Raw genomic sequence first — 24,354 nt, 5'->3', positions numbered from 1 at the left:
ACCAAAACCTCCATGTTATCAGTTATTTTAGTTTTGAAATGCTCAAGTTTGGTCTGATGGTGATCCAGATGTTAATCCGTTTACCATAAATGCAATAGTAACTGCTGCGTAGAGCCTTGCTGGTTATTGGGCCATCCCTTGATAGAAAAGGAGGGCTCGTATCTTTTATCAGTGTCTCTCTCATGAATCTGTTCACTCCCTCTACAATGTATGGAATGAAGCACATGCAATGCACAGCATACTGATTCCTCTCAAAGGACAGTGATCAACCTCTCTCCATCCCTGAGCAGCTGTTTATTAAGGGTGCTTTAGTCTTTCTGATGTCATCTACACCCAGGTCCCCTGCCCCTCCAATCCACTTCCTAGCAACAGTCGCCAGGGCCGGGCCATCAGTATGCAGTGAGTGCTGTAGAGTCGCAGCTCTGCTGGTGGAGGGAGTGGATTAGTTATTATGGTGCCTGCTGATTTGCTGTTTACCAGGGGAGGAGAGTTTGGGGACCACTTTAATCTCTCTCTTCCCTCCTCATCTCCCACTCTTCATCTTCATTCCATCTTTGTCGCTACTTCCCATCTCTTCCTGTTTAATGTTCCACGCACCCAACCCCCCACTCCCTCTGCTCCCTGAATTACATTCAGTGTGGTGGGTGACGGTCCCCAGCTGAGAGGGAATGTTTCAAGGTCACAGATGTGTGGTAAACATGGTTAGATCAGCGGCCGCTTGACTCTGCTTGAAAACGAGACAAGATCCAGTAACAAGACACAGTTTCGGCGTACAACCCATGATGAGAAACACAATGACAAGAGCCGATGCCTGACCTTATGCCTAGACGTGTTCACACATGTGGTTAATATGTTTTTTCCTGGGGCTCCATGCAGCGAGGGCCAGCAGCCGTTTACCGTTTGGTCTTTGAACATGGCCATCTATCACAAAATGGAAGGAAGCTCTAAATGCAAATGACCTTTCAGGAAAATACATGTCTTGATGCACATGCACAGGTTCATGGATAGCTGTACATACGAGTACATGCAGCTCACATGTGCAGTCAGAGACGAGGTTCTCTGATGGAGAGCCCCTGGCAGATCAACTCAGTGACCTTTGAGGTAACGCTGTCCACTCATTATTCCACAGGGCAACCGAGGAAGGAAGAGCAGCCGAGGAATGGGCATGTGGAAACACTCGACACATGAAGGGTCAAGGGCGAGACTAAAGCAAGCAGCCGTTAGAAAGTCCCTTATTCTTAGTTTCCTGTATTCCATCAGTAGAGTGCTGAGGTCTCAGGTACCAGCCCTGACCCGCTCCGGTACAGCAGCACAAAGATTTCCAACCCTGACATCCACAAGCTCAGATCAAACAGGTTTCTAGCACTCATTCAAACACGGCTTATTCTCTACAAACTCATCTCGTTGGTACAATATTACTCAGAATATCGCTTTGAAACAGTGACCTGCATAGAATATCAAATCACAATAAAGATGCTAACATGGTGATGCTCAGCAGTCATAATAACACAAGCACAGCTGAGGCTGATGGGAATGTGATTAGTTATAGATAGATATTTGGTCATAAACCAACAAACCGACCAACCTTGGCATCAACAGAGCCACAACACTATTGTTGAGATGTATTCCTCTACCGCTAACTGTATGCAACACATTTTCCTCCTTCTCCACCAGCAGTTTATTGTAAAAGTCTTGCAGAGTTTTAGGGATTTAGGTAACGTTTAGCCATGACAAGATTATGTCAAGTTAGCCAAAACAAAGACAAAATGAAGCAATAATGCATTTGCTCGTTTTGTATTCTCTGAAAGTAAGCTATGAAATGTATCTGTTCTGTGACAACATCGAGAACCAAAAAGGGAAGTATTGTTGGAAGTACAGGCAGAACTCTGAGTATTATGCCTATACATGTATGTCTCCAGGAACTAGATGGAGTCCTGGGTGTTGCAAGGCTACAGGTAAAAGTAATCAGGCTTAGTGAAATTACAGACAGGTGTTGCTGCTTTTTGTTCCAATAACAGTCTCTAGAAAGCTGTTCCAGACAACCAGTCAGCCCCATGATGTCTGCTGAGAGACACTGATACGGCTCTACACACACACTGTTAAAGAAGAGGTAACACCTGAGGGCTGCTGGCTTGGTCATACCGATCAATAATGCAGCGATAGAGAGTACTCATGGGAACAATCCAATCCCCTGTGAGGACAGCTCCCTACCACTTTGTGCTGTGTGTGAGAGAGTTGCTATGAGACACCGTACGCAGTGAATGGGAAGGATTTTGTGCGAGACTCAAGGTCTTTCTGCACACGTTTCTGTGCAGCCGTGGAAGCTTCATCGAGTGCAGCTCTTGATCCATATGAGCACGGCCTCCAGACGTCAGCTGAAGAATATATAAAAAGTAGACCCACATGGTCTGTGACATTGACCCTCATCCTATGGTACTGAGCCAGTTCTGGTGCAATTTGCCTGACATGATGTGGAGCTAGTTAAGGATGTCAGTGGCTCCAAAGGCCCTTTTACATTCCAGTGCAGATGTAAATAAGATGTCAACGCTGACTTCACACTCACACAGCTTGCCAACACCATACACACAGTTAGGTCATTACTCACCTCAAACATGCACATTTACTAGTGTTCTCTTTCTTTCTCACACACACACACACACACAATTATCCATATTTTAACATGCAACCCATTGTCCTTAACTCCACCTGACAGTCTGCTGCTGCATAATTTAGGCCCGTACTCCATTCTCCAGCGTTCTCTATAAATACCATGTGGTAACATTGGATTCTCCCACACAGACACCAAAGATAAAATCGTATCTATGCAGTTGGATCCCACTAATATAATGTTCATATGAGCTAAAGAACAGTAGCACCATCATCAATATGGACAATAAAAATGTACTTGCCACATACTGCTAAACAATGTACCTTTAACAACAGGCAGTACTTTGTGCACAGACTATTGAGGGCACCTGGTTGAAGGGAATAAGCGAGGAGGCCCAAAATGGATTTTGGTATTACATTACATACATTACATGGTATTGGTTACTTTGCCACTAGGGCTAAAATGGGAATGATTACATCTAGAGCTAGACCAGCAAAGACCATGAACAGCTCATAAAAGTTTCAATAGAACCATTTTGAATTTTGAACTCACCAGAAAAAGGAAATCTTCTTTAAGACTTAAAAAGTGGAAGTCAGGTGGATGAAAGGCGACAAAAAGGAAACTTACTTTTAAGGAGTAAGGAGACTTACTCTGAACAAGAGAGGTCTCTTCCCTTACAGTCAACACAAACCACGTGAAAGCAATGGTGCACAAAGGTTCACTGACTGGAGTGCTGCTCAGCAGCAGTGGGCAGCTAGCTACTGTACGTATATACAGGCAGACCTGATGGATAAAACAATACAAAGGAGCTTTTTTGGTTTGGAGTTGATTGAATAGTTTGTTTCTTTGCACCTATCAAAAAAGTGTTTGTCCCACCTTCTAAGTTACAAAGATTTTCTGTGAACCATCCAAAGAAAGGGAATCCTCGTTGAACTTTCCGGAGGGCCTTTGGCTCTGACATTAAGCCTGTTCTACTAATGAATCCCATGCTAAGCTCATATGATCATCAAGCTTTATACGGCATGTTCTGAGCAAGATGAGGTCAAGATGATGGAAAAGTGCAACAGCTCTGTGACAGGGTTAGAGAATAGTGAAACTGCCGTTGAGTGTCTGCTGTTATTCATCAAAAGTGAAAACAGCTGGAAAGGCAAAGGTTGGTGTGGAGGTTTATGATAAAGCTGTACTACAAGACCACAGAGGCCCACTGGTTCACATGGAGGGCCTCTTTTAGGACTGGCTGAACAACTCCATTGATTTTCAGTCATCGTGGAAGACGGCCTCTAAAGACCTAGAGTGACAATACATACATAGAGTGATGTATTGGGTTTTCAAACAGAAACAGTGCCGTGAGCCCTACAGATGTGGTGCATATCTACACTCCACCATCAAGACGGGTTATTGAAAGGACGCCTCTAACTGCCAATCACAAAACTGCCACATGTTTATGTAAGACTTGGCATGTAAAAAATAACCGTTAAACTGACAAAAACAATTATGAACAATTAATGCCATCAGTTAAACAATTAAAAGAAAAAAAAGGTGAGCAAAACTCAAAGGAGAACAGCTGGTCCACCTGACAGGAGTGAGCCTTGGTCGTGGTTGCCGCTAGCTTCAGGTTAAGCCCCTTCACATTAATCAGCAAGTGGCGAGAAAGACACGGGAACTTGGCCTGCGTGTTGAGTAATTGTAGCATTTATTCTCCGACAAATAAAGTGCACTGCTATGTTCACAGGTGTATCGTCACTGCTAACTTCATACTCATCATCACTCACGCTCTCTCTCTCTTGACCAACCACTAGCTGACGTTACGCTGGTGGAAACCCCGACAGTGTTCCAGGCAGACACACAGCTGACAACCTTGCAGCTAAACTATTTGATGCAGAGGAGAGTCACAGGGAAAGTGTACGAGACATGTAACATGGTGGCTGCTAACTCTCCCAGACGGGAGACCTGGGGACTCTGCTCATACGCTGGTGATGAATGAAGGATTTAACCTGTGTGTGGATCAGGTTATCGTTGCTGCTGGGCGGCTTGTTAAGCATATCAAGAGTAAAATTTGCATCCCTAGTCAGGAGTGGAAATGCTTAAGATGCTGCCTCATGAAGAGTGACAGGGTGTGCTTAGGCAAGTGAGAGACTTGACAGCATCAGTCTTGAGACGCATCAGCTGAGCAGCGGCGGGGTCCGACGCGTCAGCAGACATTGCTGCATCTTCAGCACCAAGGACAGCAGATGTAAGCCAAAACACGGAATGTTCAACAAGCCGTGCATTCAGTTTTCAGGAACAGTGTAGTGGCTGACTAAATGCCGGCACAGTTTGATTACCATACTTTGTGTTTTGCGAATTTTGGATGTCGACTTCTTGGATTTTTGCAACCAGTGAAGGAAAGGGAACGTATTTGGAATTTTAGAGGAGTAACGCAGAGACACCGTATACGGCTCTGGTAGAAGCAGCGACCTGTCAATCAGAAGGTAGCCCCGCCCTAAAGCATCCCCTGCTTTATAGTCTGTTTGACTCTAAATGGACCATCATTTACTAAATGAACATCATGCTGTATTGAAGAAAACTTGAAACTAGAGATTGAGACCATAAACTCATGTTTACAATGTTTCCTGAGGTAATAAATCAAGAGAGAAGTAGAGTCATTTTCTCATAGACTTCTATACAACCAGAGGAGTCGCCCCCTGATGGACACTAGAGAGAATGCAGCTTTAGGGCACTTCAGTATTGGCTTCACTTTTCAGAACAGGATGTGGCGCCTGGTATTAAGTACATCGCTAGCTATCTACCAAGCTATATATTTTTATGAAAAATAGCTTCAGTAAAATAGATAAAAAAATGAGGACATGCATGAAGAAGGCGTAGCTGTTCAGGTGGTTGTAAATCGAAGAGAAAAAACCTTGATTGTCATGAAAAAAGTTGAGTTAACTCCTCCATCATTACTTTCTACTGACTGAAGTGAAGTTAAATGGCAATTCAGTCCGATTACTTCTATTATCTTCTCTTGCCTTCCGTAGAGAATTTACCAGAGCACCTAGCACTCCTTGAGGGGATTACAGATGTTAAAATATCTGATATCATTTCCAAAAATGTCATGAGTAGTGTTAATGTAATGATATAACTATCAAAATGACTGCTGAAGTAATAACACTGAGAATTGATTCCAAAAACAAACGAGACAAAGCTGCGTATCTTGCAGACATACACTTCACTCTGTAAATCATACGATACAACAACATCATGTTAGTCATTTTTTACACTAGCACTCTGATTTGACTAGACATTGCTTCCATAACACGTCCTACACTGCTCTGGATTCATGTCACACTACCAGACTACATGGCCCTCTTAAGAGGGATTCACCTCCTTGTGGTTTCATTTATAGAAACATCAAGCAAAAGCATTTGAGAAAATGTAGGAATGAAATTAGAGCCACAGCCTTGACTTGAATTAAATAGAATTCTACATGTCTAAATGGCTATCTACATGTCTAAATGGTCAGCCAAAGCAGCCATAGCTCATGGCTGCTTTGTCTTCCTCTCTTAGTCCATGTTTGGCTCAGCTCAGCTCAGACTTAAAAGTGCTAAAAGGCCAGGGGTGAGAAAAGCACATGGGGGTATCTCACCAAGCTTAATTGAATTTCTGTGTGCGTATGTGTGAGATTGCTCAGCCGGGTGGCATTGCCATGTTCCCCTTAATATCCCTCGGTCCAACGGCCCATTTCACAGACTGGCTGGGTGATGTCATGGACCCATTGCCTGCTGTGCAAAGGCCAGATTTATAATATTTCACCTTCAAACCCCACAGAAATACAAACAGCACTGGCTGAAGATACATGAAGAGAATAATGTATCCCACAAATACTCAAAATCGTCCACAATGCAACTGTAACTTGCCTCAGAGGGCTTCACAATCTTTACAGACATCATCCGTCCCTGGATAAAGACCCCCCCCCCCCGCCCCGCCTCATTCGAGAGATTAATTTATAGAAAGCAATTTACATACAGATCAAAAAATAATAAATAACAATTAAATATTTTCCTCAAATCGTTCAGGCCATTTGGATTGGGATTGCTTTAATAACTCTTTTCACAAAAAAAGCAGTAAACCCAAATCCAAGCCTCAAAATGTCCCTTCGCAAACATATGCATATTTCCATGTTTTTTTAAGTCAATGTTTTTCTCATGCAATCCTGTCAAGGAGATTGGATCACTTTTATTTCTCTCCCTCCGTTCACCCCCGTTCCTCTCTCTCATTCTCCTCTTCCTCCGTTCCTCTTACTTGACATTTCTGCTGTGGATGAGCAGGTTGAAAGATTGTTATCTTCCCCGGCACTATCCATCTCACTACAGACCCTTTAAAGGATCCTATTCTATGAAAAAACTGAGGAAGAAAGGGGGGAGGAGGGAGGAGGGAAAGGCCAACCTCCAGACGACGTCATCTACCGAGGAATTAATAAGAAGGGAATTTATTGGCAGACAGTGTGGCGCAGCAACCCTCAGGTAGGACAGGTTGCTTTTCATTCCTCTTTCGGTTTCTGGACTGAAATAAGTGGAACAATGTCGAGAAAGACATAGGTATTTAGCTAATACATCATGGGAATGATTCTGTATCATACTGGAACTTTGTATTCAGAGTGGAGGTGAAAAGAAAAACCTTGTAAAAACAAAAGTGTAACTAAAATGACCGTCTTGCGGTTGAAAGTCACGTTCCAATTACATCTGTCTGTCCGAAATGTCATCACTTCATCATTTTATTCCTATACATTTGAGTGAAATCATCATAATTAGCAAATAAATTCTTGAGTTCATCCTTTAGTATACGTAGATGTTTGTTCCAAATGTAAAGAAAGTCCCTCAAGAATTCCCTTTCACTATTGGCATTACAACGATACATCGTATGCAATTCATGGAAAATATAACAACTTTTAAGTTACCCGTTTAGGTTTTGGAGGTTCTAATCTTTGAAGATTAAGTCAGTTTATGTAGATTAAAAAATTATTTGCGAACTTGCTTTTCATCATTATTCATTCTTTTATGCCAGTGCAGCACAGAATAATGGCATCTGGAGGGTGTTAATGAGCATCACAACAACCTTTTAAACACAAGAAAACTCTTTGCACCACACTGATTCCTACCTCTTTGAAGCATGGTGAGGGGTTGCGCATCTGCTCCAGCATGGCCCATTTGACGGTGGCCTGCCGGATGTTGCCATCATATTCCCGTGAGCTCTGGGTGCCACTAGGAGTCCCGCGGGAGCGTTCATACCCCGGCTCATTGAAGTAGGGCTCAGTCACCAGAATGAGGGACTGCACCGACACGAGCACCTACAGCAGATCGAGTCAGGGAGAAACAGAATCATGTGAGAAACAGTTTCAAGACCTCTCTACACACTTCACTGATATAAAAGGTAGCTTGGTATGGTTTCAGAGGTGCAGAGATTAAAACCACATTCTAATACAATGAATGTGTCCAACTAGTTAGGTTTAATCCTGATCTATTGGTAAATTATGCCGACATCTCCTTAGTGTCTTGGCCATGCTGGACATTTAGAAGAGAGTCTGACAAAAGCAAGGAATATTGTGGACCGATAGCGATATATCCTTCAATATATTTGGATTAACAGCTGGATTAATGCCTTGGCCTGTCTCAAGGAGACTAAGGACGTCCTCCTGCATCATTCTGTCCCTTCTGAGCCACTACATTACCAACTATAACGATCTCGGGCTTGGAGGCCTGCCTGCTGGCCCCAGCCACACAAAATGCTCCATCAACTGGATACCTTCAACTGTTGCAATCTGTCTGTTTTAAACTGGGTTGCCAGATTTCAGAGCCGATATCCACCTCAGTTGATGACCGCTTGATCCCTGCCTACTCCCCTGTCTCCTATTCAACCCCCCCCCCCACATTTTCCATCATTTATCCACAGCATGCTGACCGGAATGATAATCAATGGAGACATCTCTATGCACTCTGCACCCCTGCAACAGAGGGAATTATAAAAAAACAGAGGAGGTATACATTTCTGAGAGCTTTTCCGGCATGCGTGATTGCACAGGGCAACCAACCCAATAATGCTGTGGGGGTGTGTCATCATGTGTCTGTTTACCCACAAGTCTGTGCACCGCTTTGGATTCCCAGTAGTCCCTTAATGCTATACGTTATCTATTGCACAAATCAGAAGACCAGACCCTCGAGGCCTTAGACTGAGAAAAAAAAGATCATCTATCTTGACAAATAGCTTGGGAAGTAAACATATTTCATCACCCATAAATAACATTAGAAACATTGCATTCTTATTGAAAGCTGTAGCTCTACTACAGCTCAGCTTATACACAGCAGGAATGCAGGTGATAGAGCAGGCAGAAATATTGGCTTCTGGTGTCAAACCACAAATATCTCACAGCAAGTGCACAAATGTTTTAAAGGCAGAGCATCACATCCTTCTTTTGCCAAGACGGCCTTAAAATATCTCCAGTCATTCAAAGCTCAACAGTTTTACCACAATGGATCTCAGTGAAGCATCTTTTTAACTGTGTATCCTACGATACATTTCAATTACAAAATTGAATATTTGTCTTCCAAATAAACAATCTAAAGAAAAGTAATAACACAAATAAAACGTGAAAACAGATGGGCTAAACATGCTATTGAAGCTATCTGATTTGGACTTCAAGATGAGTAATGTGTGTCAGCAGGCATATCTTCAAGGTTTGAATGATACCACTTTGTGTTTGGTTTGATTAATACCCACACACTGTCACCAAAGCAAAGTAATAACGTGGCTTTAAAAGGGATCCTTCATGTCAGCTGATGAAACACCAAGCTCATTAATACAGAGCCCCTGGCGGCGTAATGACAGGGCAGAGATAAACTACAGCCTGTGACACAAAGACTCACACAACAGCCCTGTTGATCCATTCAGACAGGAGACTGCCATGATGGATCATCACCTCACCTGTAGAAAGCTTGAGGTCTGTGGGTTCCATTTCTCCTCTGGTCTCCCATGCCATGTGTTGAGGATACTTAAACATACCTGATTAACACAGAAAAAAAACAGTTGATTTGACTTAAAGATTCAAGAATGAGTATAAATGAGGCTTGGGGATGGCTCCATTCATTGTTGGACTGGACTCGATAGCAAGCTTTCAAATTACGCAATTTCTTTATGGTTCTGTTCAACTTCAATTGATACTCCTTTGTCTGCTAATGAGAAATGTTGCCATCGTGTTAATCACCTTGAAGCTGCTTAAAATCACTGAACGGACACAATTCTAAGCTATTGTTGAGCTCCAGTTGACAAGCTTCTTATATGAATCTACCTTCTCTTTCCTCCATTTAATATCCATCCTTCATCAGTGAGCTGAACTCTAGCCCCATATATTTATCACAGCAGCCTTCTGGGCCCTTACTTAAACATGTGGACTGTCAGCGGCTGCCTAATGAGGTTGAGCTTAGGCACCTTGACCCAAAGTCCTGGATGGTAGGTAAGCCAGGACCACAGAGGGAGAGCTATACATATTCTAACATGTGTGGAGAAAACCTCCAGGATGTCCACGACCAAATGTCAAGTTGAATTGAAAACTGGACATCTGACAGGGAAGGTCTTCAGCTACACTGTTAGTTTGACATGTCCACACCATATTGGGTTCTTGATGGACGACCAGGCAGGTTATTTTCCTTAACCTCCCACTACAGTCAGTGGAGAGCTACTCTCTCAGTCCTGGGCAGAATGTGGTCATTCTTCACTCCCTTTATGGTGACTACATGTTTTAGCTGTACATGTCATAATGTTATTTTCAGGACACTCTAGGCTACTTGGAAATGCTATACTTTCAAACACTACGATACGTGTTTCAAGGTGCTTTTTATGATACAATTTGAAAAAAGGCATTAGAAAGACTATCCTGGCAAACATGTTTTTTCCACCTGTTCTTAAGTCAAACAATTCAGATCAGACTTAGACATTGGATCACCAGAATCTCCTTTTCTCACTTGCTTCTCAGGTCTTCCGTAAAAAAACACTTTCAACTATGAAAATTGAGATAATTATGAAAAATGTAAATCTTAAATTTTTTTATCCTACATAATAAAATACTTGGGTTTGATATAGATAATTTAAAATGATTATTAAATCAACACCATAATGCTGCTAAAATAAAACTGTTGGTAAAGCATTAGCTGCTATCACTGAAGGGAGTAGGTGGTGCAGATTTATGCATATGAACAGTATGTATTCATTCTCCTGTCAGTGACAAATGGTCAAAATGGCACCCCTCATTTACAGAGTTAGAAGAAGACTGTGTGCTTTTTGACTTAATTTGCGTCACTTGTTCACTCAGGTTTAAAAAGGTTAAAAAAGATCAAATCCTCCATTATGTTTACATTGACTTGATTTAAAGAACATTAACACACTTGAAGCCTTTTCAACTCACTTTGCCATCATTGTAGAGGTTAGGGTTAAAGCGCACACTGTGTCCACCGGTGGTCTCCAGGTTGACCAGAGGAGGGGAGTTCGGATAGTCTTGCGGAAAATACACATCAAACTCAAAGCAGCCGTTGGCATATGGGGTGTCTGCTGGGCCTGTGATGAGAACCTGTAAACACAAAGAAGGTTTCAATAAAAAACAGGCCAAGAAAGGGTTATTCATCACACGCACTGAAAGAGGGTTAATTCAAAAAAGGTGGATGCACCGCTAACAGTAAATATGGATTAAACAAAGGGCAGACGGCAAAATACCATGGTGAAAAGGTGCCGACTCTCTTTCAGGCTTTGCCACAACAATGTAATTACCAACAAGGCTAAAGGGTGAAATTAGCAGAGAACAGTTCTATCCACAATTTATTTCCTGAATAAAGGAGATTAGCTCATTAATCAAAGAAACAAGCACTTAAAGCTGTTAAAGGACCTGAATACATATATACATATAAATAGATAATCTAAATCACCGGTAATATCTCTGTCTATTTCTGCGTCCCTTGCAAGTGCAACAAAGCTAACAAGAGTCAGGGAGATGTCAAAACAGTCTGTACACACTCACACAGATCTGGGATGATGCTTTATCTGCCAAAATAAGTGAAATCAACTGTGTGGGTAAACAATAGGTGTGCAGGGCTCAGAAAACTCAACCGACAGCCACGTGGAATAACAACCCTACAGTAGTGCTACCTGGGGCTCCTCTGGGTGGGTTCAGTCAGAACTGAATGAGCCTATCAGATTATAGACCTTCAAGAAAACTACATAAAGTCAAGTTGCCTTGCTGGAAGCTGAATGCTACTCAGCTGCAGCCTGGAGCGCCTGCAGGACCTGATTACGTTTGAGGATGCAGTGTGGATGTGTTTTTCCTACAGAGACATTTTTGAAACTTTGACATGAACATTCAGACCCAACACTTCTGTTGCACTTCCGACCACAGTCTGGTTGCTAGACCTTGATATTTTTTATGATGAAGACTTCATCTATAATAGAGGTGAAAGCATTTCAAGACTGACACAAACTGTCCCTATGTGACAGGCTTGAATAAATGCAACAATGCTGTTGTGGTACTAATGTAAGGACTCAGGGGTGAGGTACAGTGATGCACTGACCCCTCACAGATCATGAGATTTCCACTTCATCAGCCACAGTCCCTTTCTGCTTATGCTCTGTAGGGCATGCTATTCTCAGGGAGAACGTTCATTTTGGTAGGTTTCTATGAACATTATGCACTAAACAGTGCACTGCTGTGACAGGACTTTTGGCTGTGGGCAATTATCTTTACTATTATGTCACACTTTGTGACCACAGCTAGTCTAAAATACGTTATGATAGTTCTGCTTTGTGGTGAGAGGATTACCTTTGGTGCTTTGGTCTTTGTTGACAGTTCAAAAAAGGATGATTTTGTCTACATTTTATGGCCAATCAATCAGTAGATGTTTTTGTCATATATAAATGTTTATGTTTAAATTTCAGTTACTTCCACACCTGCAACAGGACTAACACTATAGAAGTGCTGTTATTTTCTTACACTGATGTTTGTATGCAGTGATGTGTTCATCTGTTTTGTTCCTGACTGTGTTGTTGGTATGCTGCTGCCTTTCTTTAGAGTGTTCTTTTTCCGGAACGGAGCCAAACAGATGAGGATTTTGACATTTAGCAAAGGAGACTTTGCCATTAATCAACTAGTGGGGTGAGAGCCATTTATTAAATGTCACTGGGGTAGTGAGTAAGTGCTGTCATGACAAGTCGTATGGTAGAAACACCCTGACGCAGTAACACAGTGTTCTATCAGTCTTACTCAGTTCTCAAACTAGTGGTCTCTTTGAATCACAGGGTACAAACCCCATACACATTAAACAATACTATGACACTTTCATAATATCATAATAAGTTGAGGTGGTACTTTACCTTCATGATGTCCAGTCTCTCCTCATCACAGCGGACGAAGACACTGGAAGAGGATGACAGGGGCAAAGAGGTGGACAGGGTGACGGCCTCCTGGGCGAGGCGGCGGGATCGGGCTGCGCTGTTTGTATCGCTGGCGTTCTTCACCTGAGACATGTAGTGGTAGTTGACCTTAAACACCACTTTTCCATCCTCGTCCTCCGTGACCATTTCAAAGGTGTCTGGAAAGAGAGGAGACCAGATTGAGGACGTTGTCAGAGTGGAACGTACCCATCATTACTGCCTGTAAACACTCTCATATTGGCCATGTTCAAATGGAAACATTGTAATTCAATTAAGGTAATAATGCAAGAAAGAAAGGTCAGATGAAACTATCATCAAGTTGACTGGGTGTTCATGTGCACAAGCATGTTATATTTAAAGAAATCCTCCACCTTTTCTTTTCATTGAATTCTAGAATTATCTAGGGGCGACTGTGGCTAAGTGGAGAGCGGGGACGTCCTTCAATCAGAGGATCGGCGGTTCGATCCCCAACTCCAACTCTAGTCCATGTGTCCTTGAGCAAGACACTTAACCCCCAAAAACATTGCTCCCGTAGATGTGCCTACGGTGAATGAATGTGATAGAATCTGAATTGTAAGTCGCTTTGGATAAAAGCCTCTGCTAAATGACTGTAATCTAGAGGTCAAGCTGAATTTTGTTTCAATGTGTTTCTTAAAGGAGAGTTTCATTATGTTTTCTCAGTCATTGGACAACACGTTCTTCCTTCATTAATAATAATGGAGGAACATGAAGCATGCTGGAGCTAGCCATCGTGCTACAGTCAGCTTGCTAAAACAAGGTAAGATTTCTGAAATACCTTTTACAATGTTTACATTTATTATTATTTGGGGGGGGGGGGGGGGGGGGGGGGCGAGGGGGGGGGGGGGCATATGCAAGACTTGACTTGCATTACAAAAGGATTAGTTTTGGATGACCTCAATACCAAATAGCCCAAGCGAAGAGAAACATGCAAAAGTGTTGCCATTATTTTGTATGTAAAGCAGAAAGAAGGGACCGACATTGTACAGTGTAGGTTCTGCGTTCCAGCTTTGCAATTTCTGTCATCGTCCCAGGACTCAAATCATTTGACACATTAGTGTTAAAGGATTTGAACTTGGAGCAGCAGAAGCCCCCATATTAAGTTAATTATGCTAATTCTAGGGCTGAACAAAATGTATCTTTGTTTTACACATAAAGCTTCCGTTGAGGTTTTTGAATGCAGCTTCAAATGTCTGTTGTCATATTTTATGATGTCATCAACGTAAAAAAAATTGGAAAAATATGATTTTGTGTTATTGTGGTTGTATAAATGTAATTTGGTGCTGTTAGATTGCTGCTAGACCAGGTGTGGGCATCCCTATGTGTTTTTAATCAGAGTGGAACTGTTGCTAAACGCAAACAACTTTGGATAGAAGCAGAATATTTTGTTTGATAAAAACATTATGAATTTTAGAAATGATTACATAGATCGTTTTTTAATACATTTGAACTTTTTGGACTGAGAAATAACAAATCGTAGGTCACTGTGTGTTTGTGAGAGAGAGACAGAGAAGAAAAAAGACAGGAAGAGAAGGTGGAAGGTAATGTTTCTTTGAGTTATTAACAATAGTATAAATGTCAATATTATGAAAGAAGCTTGGAACTATTCGGTGCAGCCCTACAAATGACCCAGTTTGTCCTGTACTTCCTATGAAATGGTGTCCACACAGACAGCCTTGCTGCTGCGTGTGAAACTTGTGTCCTGAAATGTTGTAGTGTGTGCATCGGCATAGTTCTTTTCAAATGTATTCTACCGTTGCAATCCCCATTTTACCAAATGTATTGGTAATGTTTTATTCTTATTCTTCTTTTTAATAATTTTACTGTAACGGAATTTACAGTGCCCTTTTTTGTATCCTAATTCAGTTATACCTATCCATGTAATACATTACTGCCCGAGCCCGTATCCCCAGTAGTGTAAATGATACAATCCCAAGTCTTGTCACAGTGAGTTATAGTCCAGCCCTCACTCTGTCTTCAGCTCTCTATTCTGCCTGCACACTCAAACATCAGTGTTTACAGTCACTTCCAATTACTTCAGACATCAAGCTGCTTACAAAATCAATTGCAAAACTGTTGTAATAAGTCATGACATGACTGAGTGGAGAGTGATGGACAAGACAAAAGTGTAGACCAGGATGGAATCCTAGTCCTTTATGAGTTCTGGCATGAGGGCATTATGGATCATATCAGACAGGAGACGGAGACAGAACAGTGTGTGTGTGTGCTTGGGGAAAGGAGGAAGTCTTTAGGGAACGGTGGTTTATGGCGTTGTTATTGCTGACATGTGTGCACAAAGTGAAACCAACAGGCATTGATGCTACACAGCATTAAGAGCACCCATGTGCAATGTGTTAAGAAAAAAAACCCCTACAAAACGCATGTGCATGCACACATACATACATCCCAAAGCAAACATGTAAACTCACCAAACTGCAGCTTCTTCATGGCAGCTACATATTTTTCCTCTAGAGAGCGTAGAATGGACAGGGGCTTAGGTCGACATGACACCTTCCTTGAAGACTCCACCAGCTTCCTCTCTGGTGAGGAGGTGGGAACAAAAATCACGAAGACAAGAGTGAAAAAGAGAGTAACTATGGAAGCGAAGCATCAGCTTCAAAATGTTTTCCCTTGAGAAAATCCTGCAAAGCCAGCCTGCCACAGGGCTATTTATCAGAAGGTCATCTCAGCAAGCAACTGGCTGCAATCTCAAACACAAACAGATACAGTGTGTATCTTTAAGGCTGTAAACACACTCGGGGATTAGCCAAATTTATCTGTGAGACAAAAAAAACGAAGACGATCTGGAAATTCAAAGCCAAGCTATTCGTTGTAAACAACAATCACAGTTGAAAGATTGCTGTCCATATTTAACTTTGACCTCCTGACTCACTGGTTGGTGAAGCGGTCAGGATCAGGCTAAGAACAACCCACCTGACTGCTCCTGTTTACAGCGGTTACAGCTGCGTCTGCCCTCTGTGGTTGTGTTCTGTATTTTGAATGGGCAGCAGCGGGGCACAACTCTGCCACCGCAGGTACCAGCTGCATCTGAACCCACTGACAACCTGGACCATATAATACAGGCTGCTGCAGTCCACCAAATATAATCTCATCACAAGCATTCAATGCATTAACATTTGCATTAATAAAATGGGCATTACGCCACACTGCCTGCGTGAGCAGCGCGTGCATCGCAGAACCTCTAGTTTTTTTAATGTTAACAAGTTGGAGCAGCCACACTGCCTTACTGTCAGCTGCGTCTCTTCTAGATTTGAGGTCCCGCCCTGTATTTTGTGTGCAGTTCACAGTAAAAATAGACAATGAAAATTATCTTTTGGTTTTTTGCACAGCACCATCTGAGAAGCCCTCATTGGAAACGGTCTGATAAAGGACAGGCACTTTCAAAAAGTACTTGGCAGGTGATTGGCTTCAATAAGAGTTTGATTGACAGATGCTTCATCCAGTCGGTAGAAGAGCAAAAACATCTTTTCATCAAGAAGATCCTCCAGTATCGTTCTTTGCTCTTCTTTCAATGAAGAAATATCCCCACTTCTGATATAACTGATGCCATTGCAGTATCTACGCTAACCTCTTTAGGAGTCGCCATTGTTGTCTATAACAAACAGTCGGCTCTCCATCCACGGCTGTAGCTGCCAGTAGCTCCTCACAGGACCCAGATTGGTCCGTGCTTTGGCTTACCGGACACAAACACTTGAAGTCTAAAGAGATGAATGTTCGTGTGATATGTTATACCGCAATTGTTGCCTGATCTTGTGACATCACCAGAATCCAGCTGCCGTGCCAAATAAAACTACAAACCTATTTTCCTGTCCTTTCACCAAGAGGACAGGAAACACAGACAACAGATAAGGCCGTGAGACAAAAATGGGATACAGGAGAGCTGGGAATTGATTAAATAATACAGATAAAAAAACAAGTAAGTTCAAATCCCAAACTGAAAACACCTTTGTGGTTTTGGGTTCGTGTTGGCCATGAGCTCAAATGTATGGACGTTAATATGTTTTGCTGCTACCCAGGAGTTTTCAGGCTGTGATTTAAATCAAACGGTACAGAGAACGTGAAATCAGCTGCCACAGTGTCGGACTGTCACATGCGTGTGTTTCATACATACCCTGGTTGGCCTGCCGTAGGCTGGTGGTAGCAGCATAGACTATCTCAGCTGTCCTCTGGATATCGGGCACCAGCAGAGTCAAACCCTCAGGCTCTGGATCGGAGCTATCTGGCTTCACCACACCTTTGCTTTTATCTTTCTTTGACCTGAAACACACACACAAATATACCATCAGCCAAAATATAATAGGGTGATGTTTGACAACTTGGATTTCAGAGATCCAATTTAGTGGGAGTTATTTAAAAAGTAAAGCGAATTATTTCCCCTCAGTTCTCCAAAAACATCAAAGTATTCTTTGGTGATTACATGGCATGTTCATTTGGTATAATGCTCCCGACACAAGGGTGAGAGTCAAAGTGGTTCCAGGTCCACTGAACTTTTGCATCGCCATATGTTCAGTTGCTCCTGTGGGTCAACATCACAGAACTAACTGTGAAAGTTATCAATGAGGCAGGAGGAGGCAAAAGATTCACACATGTTTATGACTAATGACACGGCAGATTATTTTTGTCAAGACATCTTTCACAGAGTAAGATGAGCTATTAATTATGTTTTTTTTGACACCCCATCTCTGTTGGGGAGGTTGGTATCACACTTAGTGTCTGCCCCTCATCTGGCCCCCACCCTCCTGGTACTGATCTGTCCTGACTGTTTTTTGGATTTGAGTGACAAGCCCAATGATTAGTCTCCCCGATTGACCATTTGCCCTCAGGCTCCTCCTCCATTAAATCTTTTGCGTGTGATTGTGAGATCGAGTACAACTGTGTGTTTAAGGTTTCCTAAACCTCAGCATTCCTCTGTTTGCATATAAACCTGGGATGTGACTGACTATATAACTGAGACACCTGTTGTTACTCCAGTCACCCTATTGCTGTGTTCACACTAAACTAGCAGGAGTTTACTCGCGGTATCATTTGTTTATTCGCGTCATACACGTCTCACATATCCCCAGTAAACTAAAAGCCATCTTTGTCTGGTTTATAACGTAGTCCGGAGGAGCTCTGTGGATTTCATCGAGGCGTATTGACTGTGTCTAGCAAGCCACATGTCGGCTGTTTACTACAGCAGTATGAACTCAAAATACACTTGATTTAGCTGTGATTTATCTGCAATAAATTGATAAAAGGGTGAGAGGCGCCTGGCGGGAGTGGGGATACTCAGGCGGTGGAAAGAGCACATTGAGGAACTCCTAAACCCGAAAAACATGTCCTCTGCAGAGGAGGCAGCGCCTGAAGATCTAGGGGGAGGCTCACCCATATCCCTGGCAGAGGCCGCTGAGGTAGTTAAAAAGCTCCTTGGTGGCAAGGCGCCGGGGGTGGATGAGATCCGCCCTGAGATGCTGAAAGCGATGGACATGGTTGGGCTGTCCTGGCTGACACGCCTCTTCAATGTCGCATGGGGGTCGCGATCAGTGCCCATGGACTGGCAGACCGGGGTGGTGGTTCCCATCTTCAAAAAGGGGGACCGGAGAGTGTGCTCGAATTACCGGGGTATCACACTACTCAGCCTCCCGGGGAAGGCTTATGCCAGGGTGCTGGAAAGGAGGCTCCGACCGTTTGTCGAACCTCAGATTCAAGAGGAGCAATGCGGATTCCGTCCCGGCCGTGGAACAGTGGACCAGCTCTTTACCCTCGCAAGACTATTGGAGGGGTTCTGGGAGTTTGCCCAACCAGTCTACATGTGCTTTGTGGACTTGGAGAAGGCTTTCGACCGGGTCCCTCGGGGGTACTTGTGGGGGGGTGCTGCGGGAGTACGGGGTGCCGGACCCATTACAACGGGCGATCCGGTCTCTGTACGACTGCAGTAGGGGCTGTGTCCGCATTCTCGGCAATAAGTCAGACACGTTCCCGGTGGGTGTTGGCCTCCGCCAGGGCTGCCCTTTGTCACCGGTCCTGTTCGTGATTTTCATGGACAGGATATCTAGGCGCAGCCTGGGGGCGGAGAACGTCAGGTTCGGGGGTCTCGGGATCGCCTCTCTGCTGTTTGCAGATGATGTGGTCCTGTTAGCCTCCTCGGATCATGACCTCCAGCATTCACTGGGGCGGTTTGCAGCCGAGTGTGAAGCGGCGGGGATGAGAGTTAGCACCTCCAAATCAGAGGCCATGGTGCTCTGCCGGAAACCGGTGGATTGCTCCCTCAAGGTGGGGACGGAGTGCCTACCTCAAGCGAAGGAGTTCAAGTATCTCGGGGTCTTGTTCACGAGTGAGGGTAAGATGGAGCAGGAGATCGACAGGCGGATCGGTGTGGCTGCAGCAGTAAAGCAGGCGATGCACCGGACCATCTTGGTGAAGAGGGAGCTGAGCCGGAAGGCAAAGCTCTCAATTTACCACTCGGTCTACGTTCCTACCCTCACCTATGGTCACGAACTCTGGGACGTGACTGAAAGGACAAGGTCGCGGCTACAAGCGGCCGAAATGAGCTTCCTCCGTAGGGTGGCCGGGCTCAGCCTTAGAGATAGGGTAAGGAGCTCGGTCATCAGGAGGGAGCTTGGAGTCGAAGCTTGGAGTCGAGCCGCTACTCCTTCGCGTCGAAAGGAGTCAGCTGAGGTGGTTCGGGCATCTAATTAGGATGCCTCCTGGACGCCTCCCACTGGAGGTTTTCCAGGCACGTCCAACTGGGAAGAGACCCCGGGGAAGACCCAGAACACGCTGGGGAGATTACATCTCCCAGCTGGCCTGGGAACGCCTCGGGATCCCCCAGAATGAGCTGGAACATGTTGCCGGTGAGAGGGAAGTCTGGGTCAGCCTGCTTGGCCTGCTGCCACCGCAACCCGACCCCGGATAAGCGGGGAAAATGGATGGATGGATGTATGATAAAAGGGATGCCGAATTAACTACATAATGATACCGATTTGTAAAAAAGTCTGAATTCATGTTAGTTCTCTCCGCAAGACGTCACTCAAATCACTTTTACAATACTTGTTTTCTCAATGGAGCTCGGATCGATCAGTGCTAAGCTAAGCTAACATTGTAGCAGCTCCATCAACACTCAACATAACGTCATCTAGGCGTAAATACGGCAGCGTTGTTTTCATTGATTGTACCATATGGTTTTCACATACATTTATACATAGGTGGTCCGGTCTCTACTAATATGAGGTATCGTAGAGCTCTGGGTGAACACCTACGGCTACACTATTTTTTTCCTGATTCAACAATGGCAGGATGTCAGTGATGACAGGAGGAGCATCTCAGCGCTGATAGGCTACCGCAACATAGCGGCACACGAATTCCTTGACGAGTTGACTATGAGGTGAATTTCACATCCACACATTGCATTGACTTTGTATGTAATCTACTCACGCGAAAAATTTGTGCCGCCTTTGGTGTGAACAGAGCATAACCCTTAAAAAGATGAATGCATGTGTTCTACAAATCATTACACATCTCTTTTTTGGCCTTAACAGAGCTAATCATTCTTTACTTGTTAATGGAGCAGATTTAATCATTTTGATATTTTGATTAAGCTAAGATAATGTATGGCTAGTAGCTACAAACAGCTAATCATATAGTAGATTTAGTGCAACAGTTTCAGTAATCCTCTGCTGTCTCATTGACTAATGAGGAACTCCAAGGCCTTCTTCCAGCAGTACCTTAATGAACCATGCTGCCACATTCATGACAGGCATTTCCTGAAAAGGACATCATAATAATCAGGCTTTTTTGACATCGTTTGTAAGCCTGAGTACGGCATGTTGCCATGAGGGCTCACCCATCTAGAGATGGTGTGCTCACGTTTCTTAGCTTAGGTATGTAGAATGTGCATAAGATACAGCAGAGCAAAAGCAATGGTTTTTTTCTTCGGGATATTGGATTGTTAAAGTGAGACTAAAACCTTTTGCTGTTATAATAACACGCAGAACACTTTTCTGGACATTCTCTGACCACCTCCAAAAGAAGCTCAGTGACTGAATATCAATGTGTCCTTGATGCCTCTTGGGGTGCATTCACATCACATCGCATTTTATTGCCAATTGTGACCATGGCTGTAGATGGAAAGATTCCCAGATCGGCAGTATTGCGGAGAGGAGGACAGTGAATGATACTAGAGTCTGTTTTTCTGGAGCGGTTGTGTTATGGCTGGATCAAACTATTCAATCAGACATAAGATTAGATTATAGGTGTATACCTGTAAATTATATCAAATTAGAAAATGAGAAAAGGTATTCCATCAACCACCAATAAGTCATGTGGATTTCGACCATCTCACCTGAGGCGATTGGTGTATGTGTCCACACATGTCTTCATCTTGGCCAGCAGCATCCCTACAGAGGTCTGTCCCTCAGAGTGTTCTTCATCCTCATCCTCCTCATCCTGTCCCGGGTCTCCAGAGAGAGGCAGCAGTAGAGGAACCAGGGCCGTGCAGGTAGAAGTGGCCCTAAGCAGCTCCAGCAGCGCCCGATATAAGGGCACATGACGTGCCATATCCAGAACTGCGGAGACAAGAAGGATAGAAAGTGTTAGATACTCAAAGGACAGAGGAACAAAACGGTTCCCTCCTTTTCTAAAACAGATCCCTATTGCAGCATATTACACTGTTGATATTGGTACGTGTACATTGACATACATGATCCAGGACCTTCATAATCAAACATTTCAGTCTGTAGCTCAGAATATTCTAAAAAAGAACATTGAAAATACAAACTGGCCAATGGGTAGGCAATATGATGAAAAATATGGAAAGGGAAAAAAATGTAAAGTGCATGACAAGAAACAAAAAATGACTTACTATGGAGTAAGAAAGGTCTTGTTATATGCTTAGTTGTTCCAGTGGCGGCCGTGCATTTTATACCTGGGCCTTCAGTGCTGTCCTACTACAGTTCCACCTCCTAATAACCTCATTATGACGCCACGGCTACAGTTATTTGTTTCTAGGGGTGTAACAATATACGTATTCGTATTAAACTGTTCGGTACGAGGCTTACGAACCGAACAATACGTTTGAATAATACTAGTGCATTTGGAAAATGCAGAAGCTTAAATTGTGGAAAATATAATGTTTTCGGTGAACTGCGCTCACGTAGGAGACAACGGGCTGTGTGACCTCTGAACCCGGAACAAAAAAAAACAAACCAAAACACAGCTGAGGCACCGCACGTGTGTTCTGGGAGGCTACGCAATACTAGCTTAATGGGAAAACAACGGCAGCAAACAAGCTACAAACTCTCCCCGCAGCGTTTAGCTGTTCCCTACTGATTCAAACAGGGCTAAAGCAATCACCACACAATCCCCATTTCTCCAGACCATCATACCATCATGCTTGCTTTGTAAAAGAAAACATCCCAAACAGATTCAATTGTCCGGGCAATAACTCCGCGCATGACGGTATGCGTCGTAATTAACGGACAATGCATACAGTCAGAATCAATATAATTAACACAATGACAAGAACAAACTCACAAGAACCAGTCACATATGACAACAAAGCAATAAATCAATCCAGCAGACCTGCAGCGGAACACGCATTCTGCTACACACTCGAGGGCCATTCAGATATTAGATGTAAAAGAACAAACGCAGTTGACTTAAAGACAAACTCCATCCTCCTTTCTTTGGTGACAAAGAGTTTAATCCCACGGTTAAATCCCAACTCACAAATCCGTTTCTCCTCCTCCTTCAGCCATTGAGTGTCAAAAAAACTAAGCTAGGTAAAAAAATGTATAATCTACACCAAGTAACATGCAAAAAATGTCATAATTTCTTCCATATCTTTCAATTTGAACTCTTACTACTCTGACTAAGTTTTGTTTCACAATAGTCACGTGCTCGCCCACTAACCAATCACAGTGCACGCTGCACCTCACTGCAGAGCTGCACCTTAAAACTGAGCTGCCCGTTATTGCTAACGTACTTGTAGGCCAGCTAGCAGGCTCTGGCACATCAAAGAATACACCCAACATGTCAAACTAAAGATCTGATTGGTTGAACACTATGACAATCAACAATATCGTCCCCATTCACTTAAACTGCAAAGGGATTCACTTGAGAGTCTGCAGGCCTGGGGCCTCTCTTCTTACCTAGAGACACAGAGGTGAAATCTGATTGGATAAAAGCTCTACTTAAATCAAGCTGCACTGGAAGCAGAACAACTGAGGAAGACAGTAGCTGTGCAGTGAGAAAATAAGATAAATTATAATACATGGTGTATTTAAGAAAAATTATTAAATTATAAAATAGCTATAACTTTGTGATTCTGTTTTGGTCAGCAGAGAAGACCTTGCTGGCCCTGACGGCCCACCACTGAGTTGTTCAGTGCTGACACAGGTGGCCAGATGCTATGTTACAATATCACAGTCTTCTTTAGGAAGTTTCCAGCCACCAGTGGCAGTACTGAGCAGCATTGTAATCAGTAAGCAAGGAAGAAATCCTGCATAACCTTAGATTTTACAGGGTTTGTATTTACTTTAATGGAGGAAAAGTTTCTTTGTCACAGTGAATACTGTTTGTTGGTTACTATGCACCTGGTGGACAGTTTTTTTTTCCCCCAGCTTATAGGTCACTAAGAAAATCATCAAGTTTGTTATTCTTATCACTCTTCTCGAAACAAATTTCATGAGCCACTAAGTGGCAGAAAGGAGATTTGAGAGATATTGATGCAAGACTGCTATATGGTGGCCTAGGTCCAGACCGTCGAATCTGCCCACTCCAGAGTTCAAGTGGACTAATGGAAACACAGTGTGATATATAGTATGAAGGTCCTGAATCATGGCTGCCTACTGGAAATGATAGAAAACCCTACATACAGTGGATTATGGCAAAAAGAAAACCCTGTGAAGAATTGTAAAAAACATTGTGATGCCCTCCTTCCAAACCAGGCATGAAATACTGTCAACACAAACACCTAATCTGAGAGCACAAACAATAGAGAAACAATGTTATCTGACCTAACTAATGCATTATGGGTTTTATTAGAGAGAGAGTGAGTGTGAGAGAGCGAGAATAAGATTAATTAATTAATTAAATGCTGCAAAAGATAACTTTGAGCATTTTCTCTCATCTTTCTGACCTCTCATTCCATTGGTACAATAAATTCATTGCATGTATTGTGGAAATAATAATAATAAAATAATAAATTTTATATACATTTCTGGAAAATAATGGAGAATTAATTAATGCAAACAAAGGCTAAATGTCCTGATCATGAGATGAAG

The 24,354-nt window shown here is 43.1% G+C and overlaps 1 protein-coding gene across 2 annotated transcripts in view; it reads right to left on the bottom strand.

The window, feature by feature from the left end:
• The window catches only part of LOC116399840 (baculoviral IAP repeat-containing protein 6-like), a 72,459-nt gene that overhangs the window by 4,402 nt on the left and 43,703 nt on the right, over positions 1 to 24,354 (bottom strand). For both annotated transcript variants that reach the window (XM_031877269.1, XM_031877270.1), the window contains exons 14-20: positions 21,414 to 21,636; positions 17,205 to 17,350; positions 15,502 to 15,612; positions 12,995 to 13,212; positions 11,043 to 11,204; positions 9,566 to 9,643; positions 7,746 to 7,934 (exon numbers count right to left, since the gene is read on the bottom strand). In XM_031877269.1, coding sequence (XP_031733129.1) covers positions 7,746 to 7,934; positions 9,566 to 9,643; positions 11,043 to 11,204; positions 12,995 to 13,212; positions 15,502 to 15,612; positions 17,205 to 17,350; positions 21,414 to 21,636 — 1,127 coding nt within the window. The remainder of the gene's footprint in view (positions 1 to 7,745; positions 7,935 to 9,565; positions 9,644 to 11,042; positions 11,205 to 12,994; positions 13,213 to 15,501; positions 15,613 to 17,204; positions 17,351 to 21,413; positions 21,637 to 24,354) is intronic.

The sequence above is a fragment of the Anarrhichthys ocellatus genome, unplaced genomic scaffold (genome assembly GCF_004355925.1).
Source record: "Anarrhichthys ocellatus isolate YVR2014 unplaced genomic scaffold, GSC_Weel_1.0 scaffold131, whole genome shotgun sequence".
Taxonomy (NCBI): domain Eukaryota; kingdom Metazoa; phylum Chordata; class Actinopteri; order Perciformes; family Anarhichadidae; genus Anarrhichthys; species Anarrhichthys ocellatus.
Note: the sequence above shows the minus strand (reverse complement) of the source record. Positions and strands in the feature narration are given on the sequence as shown.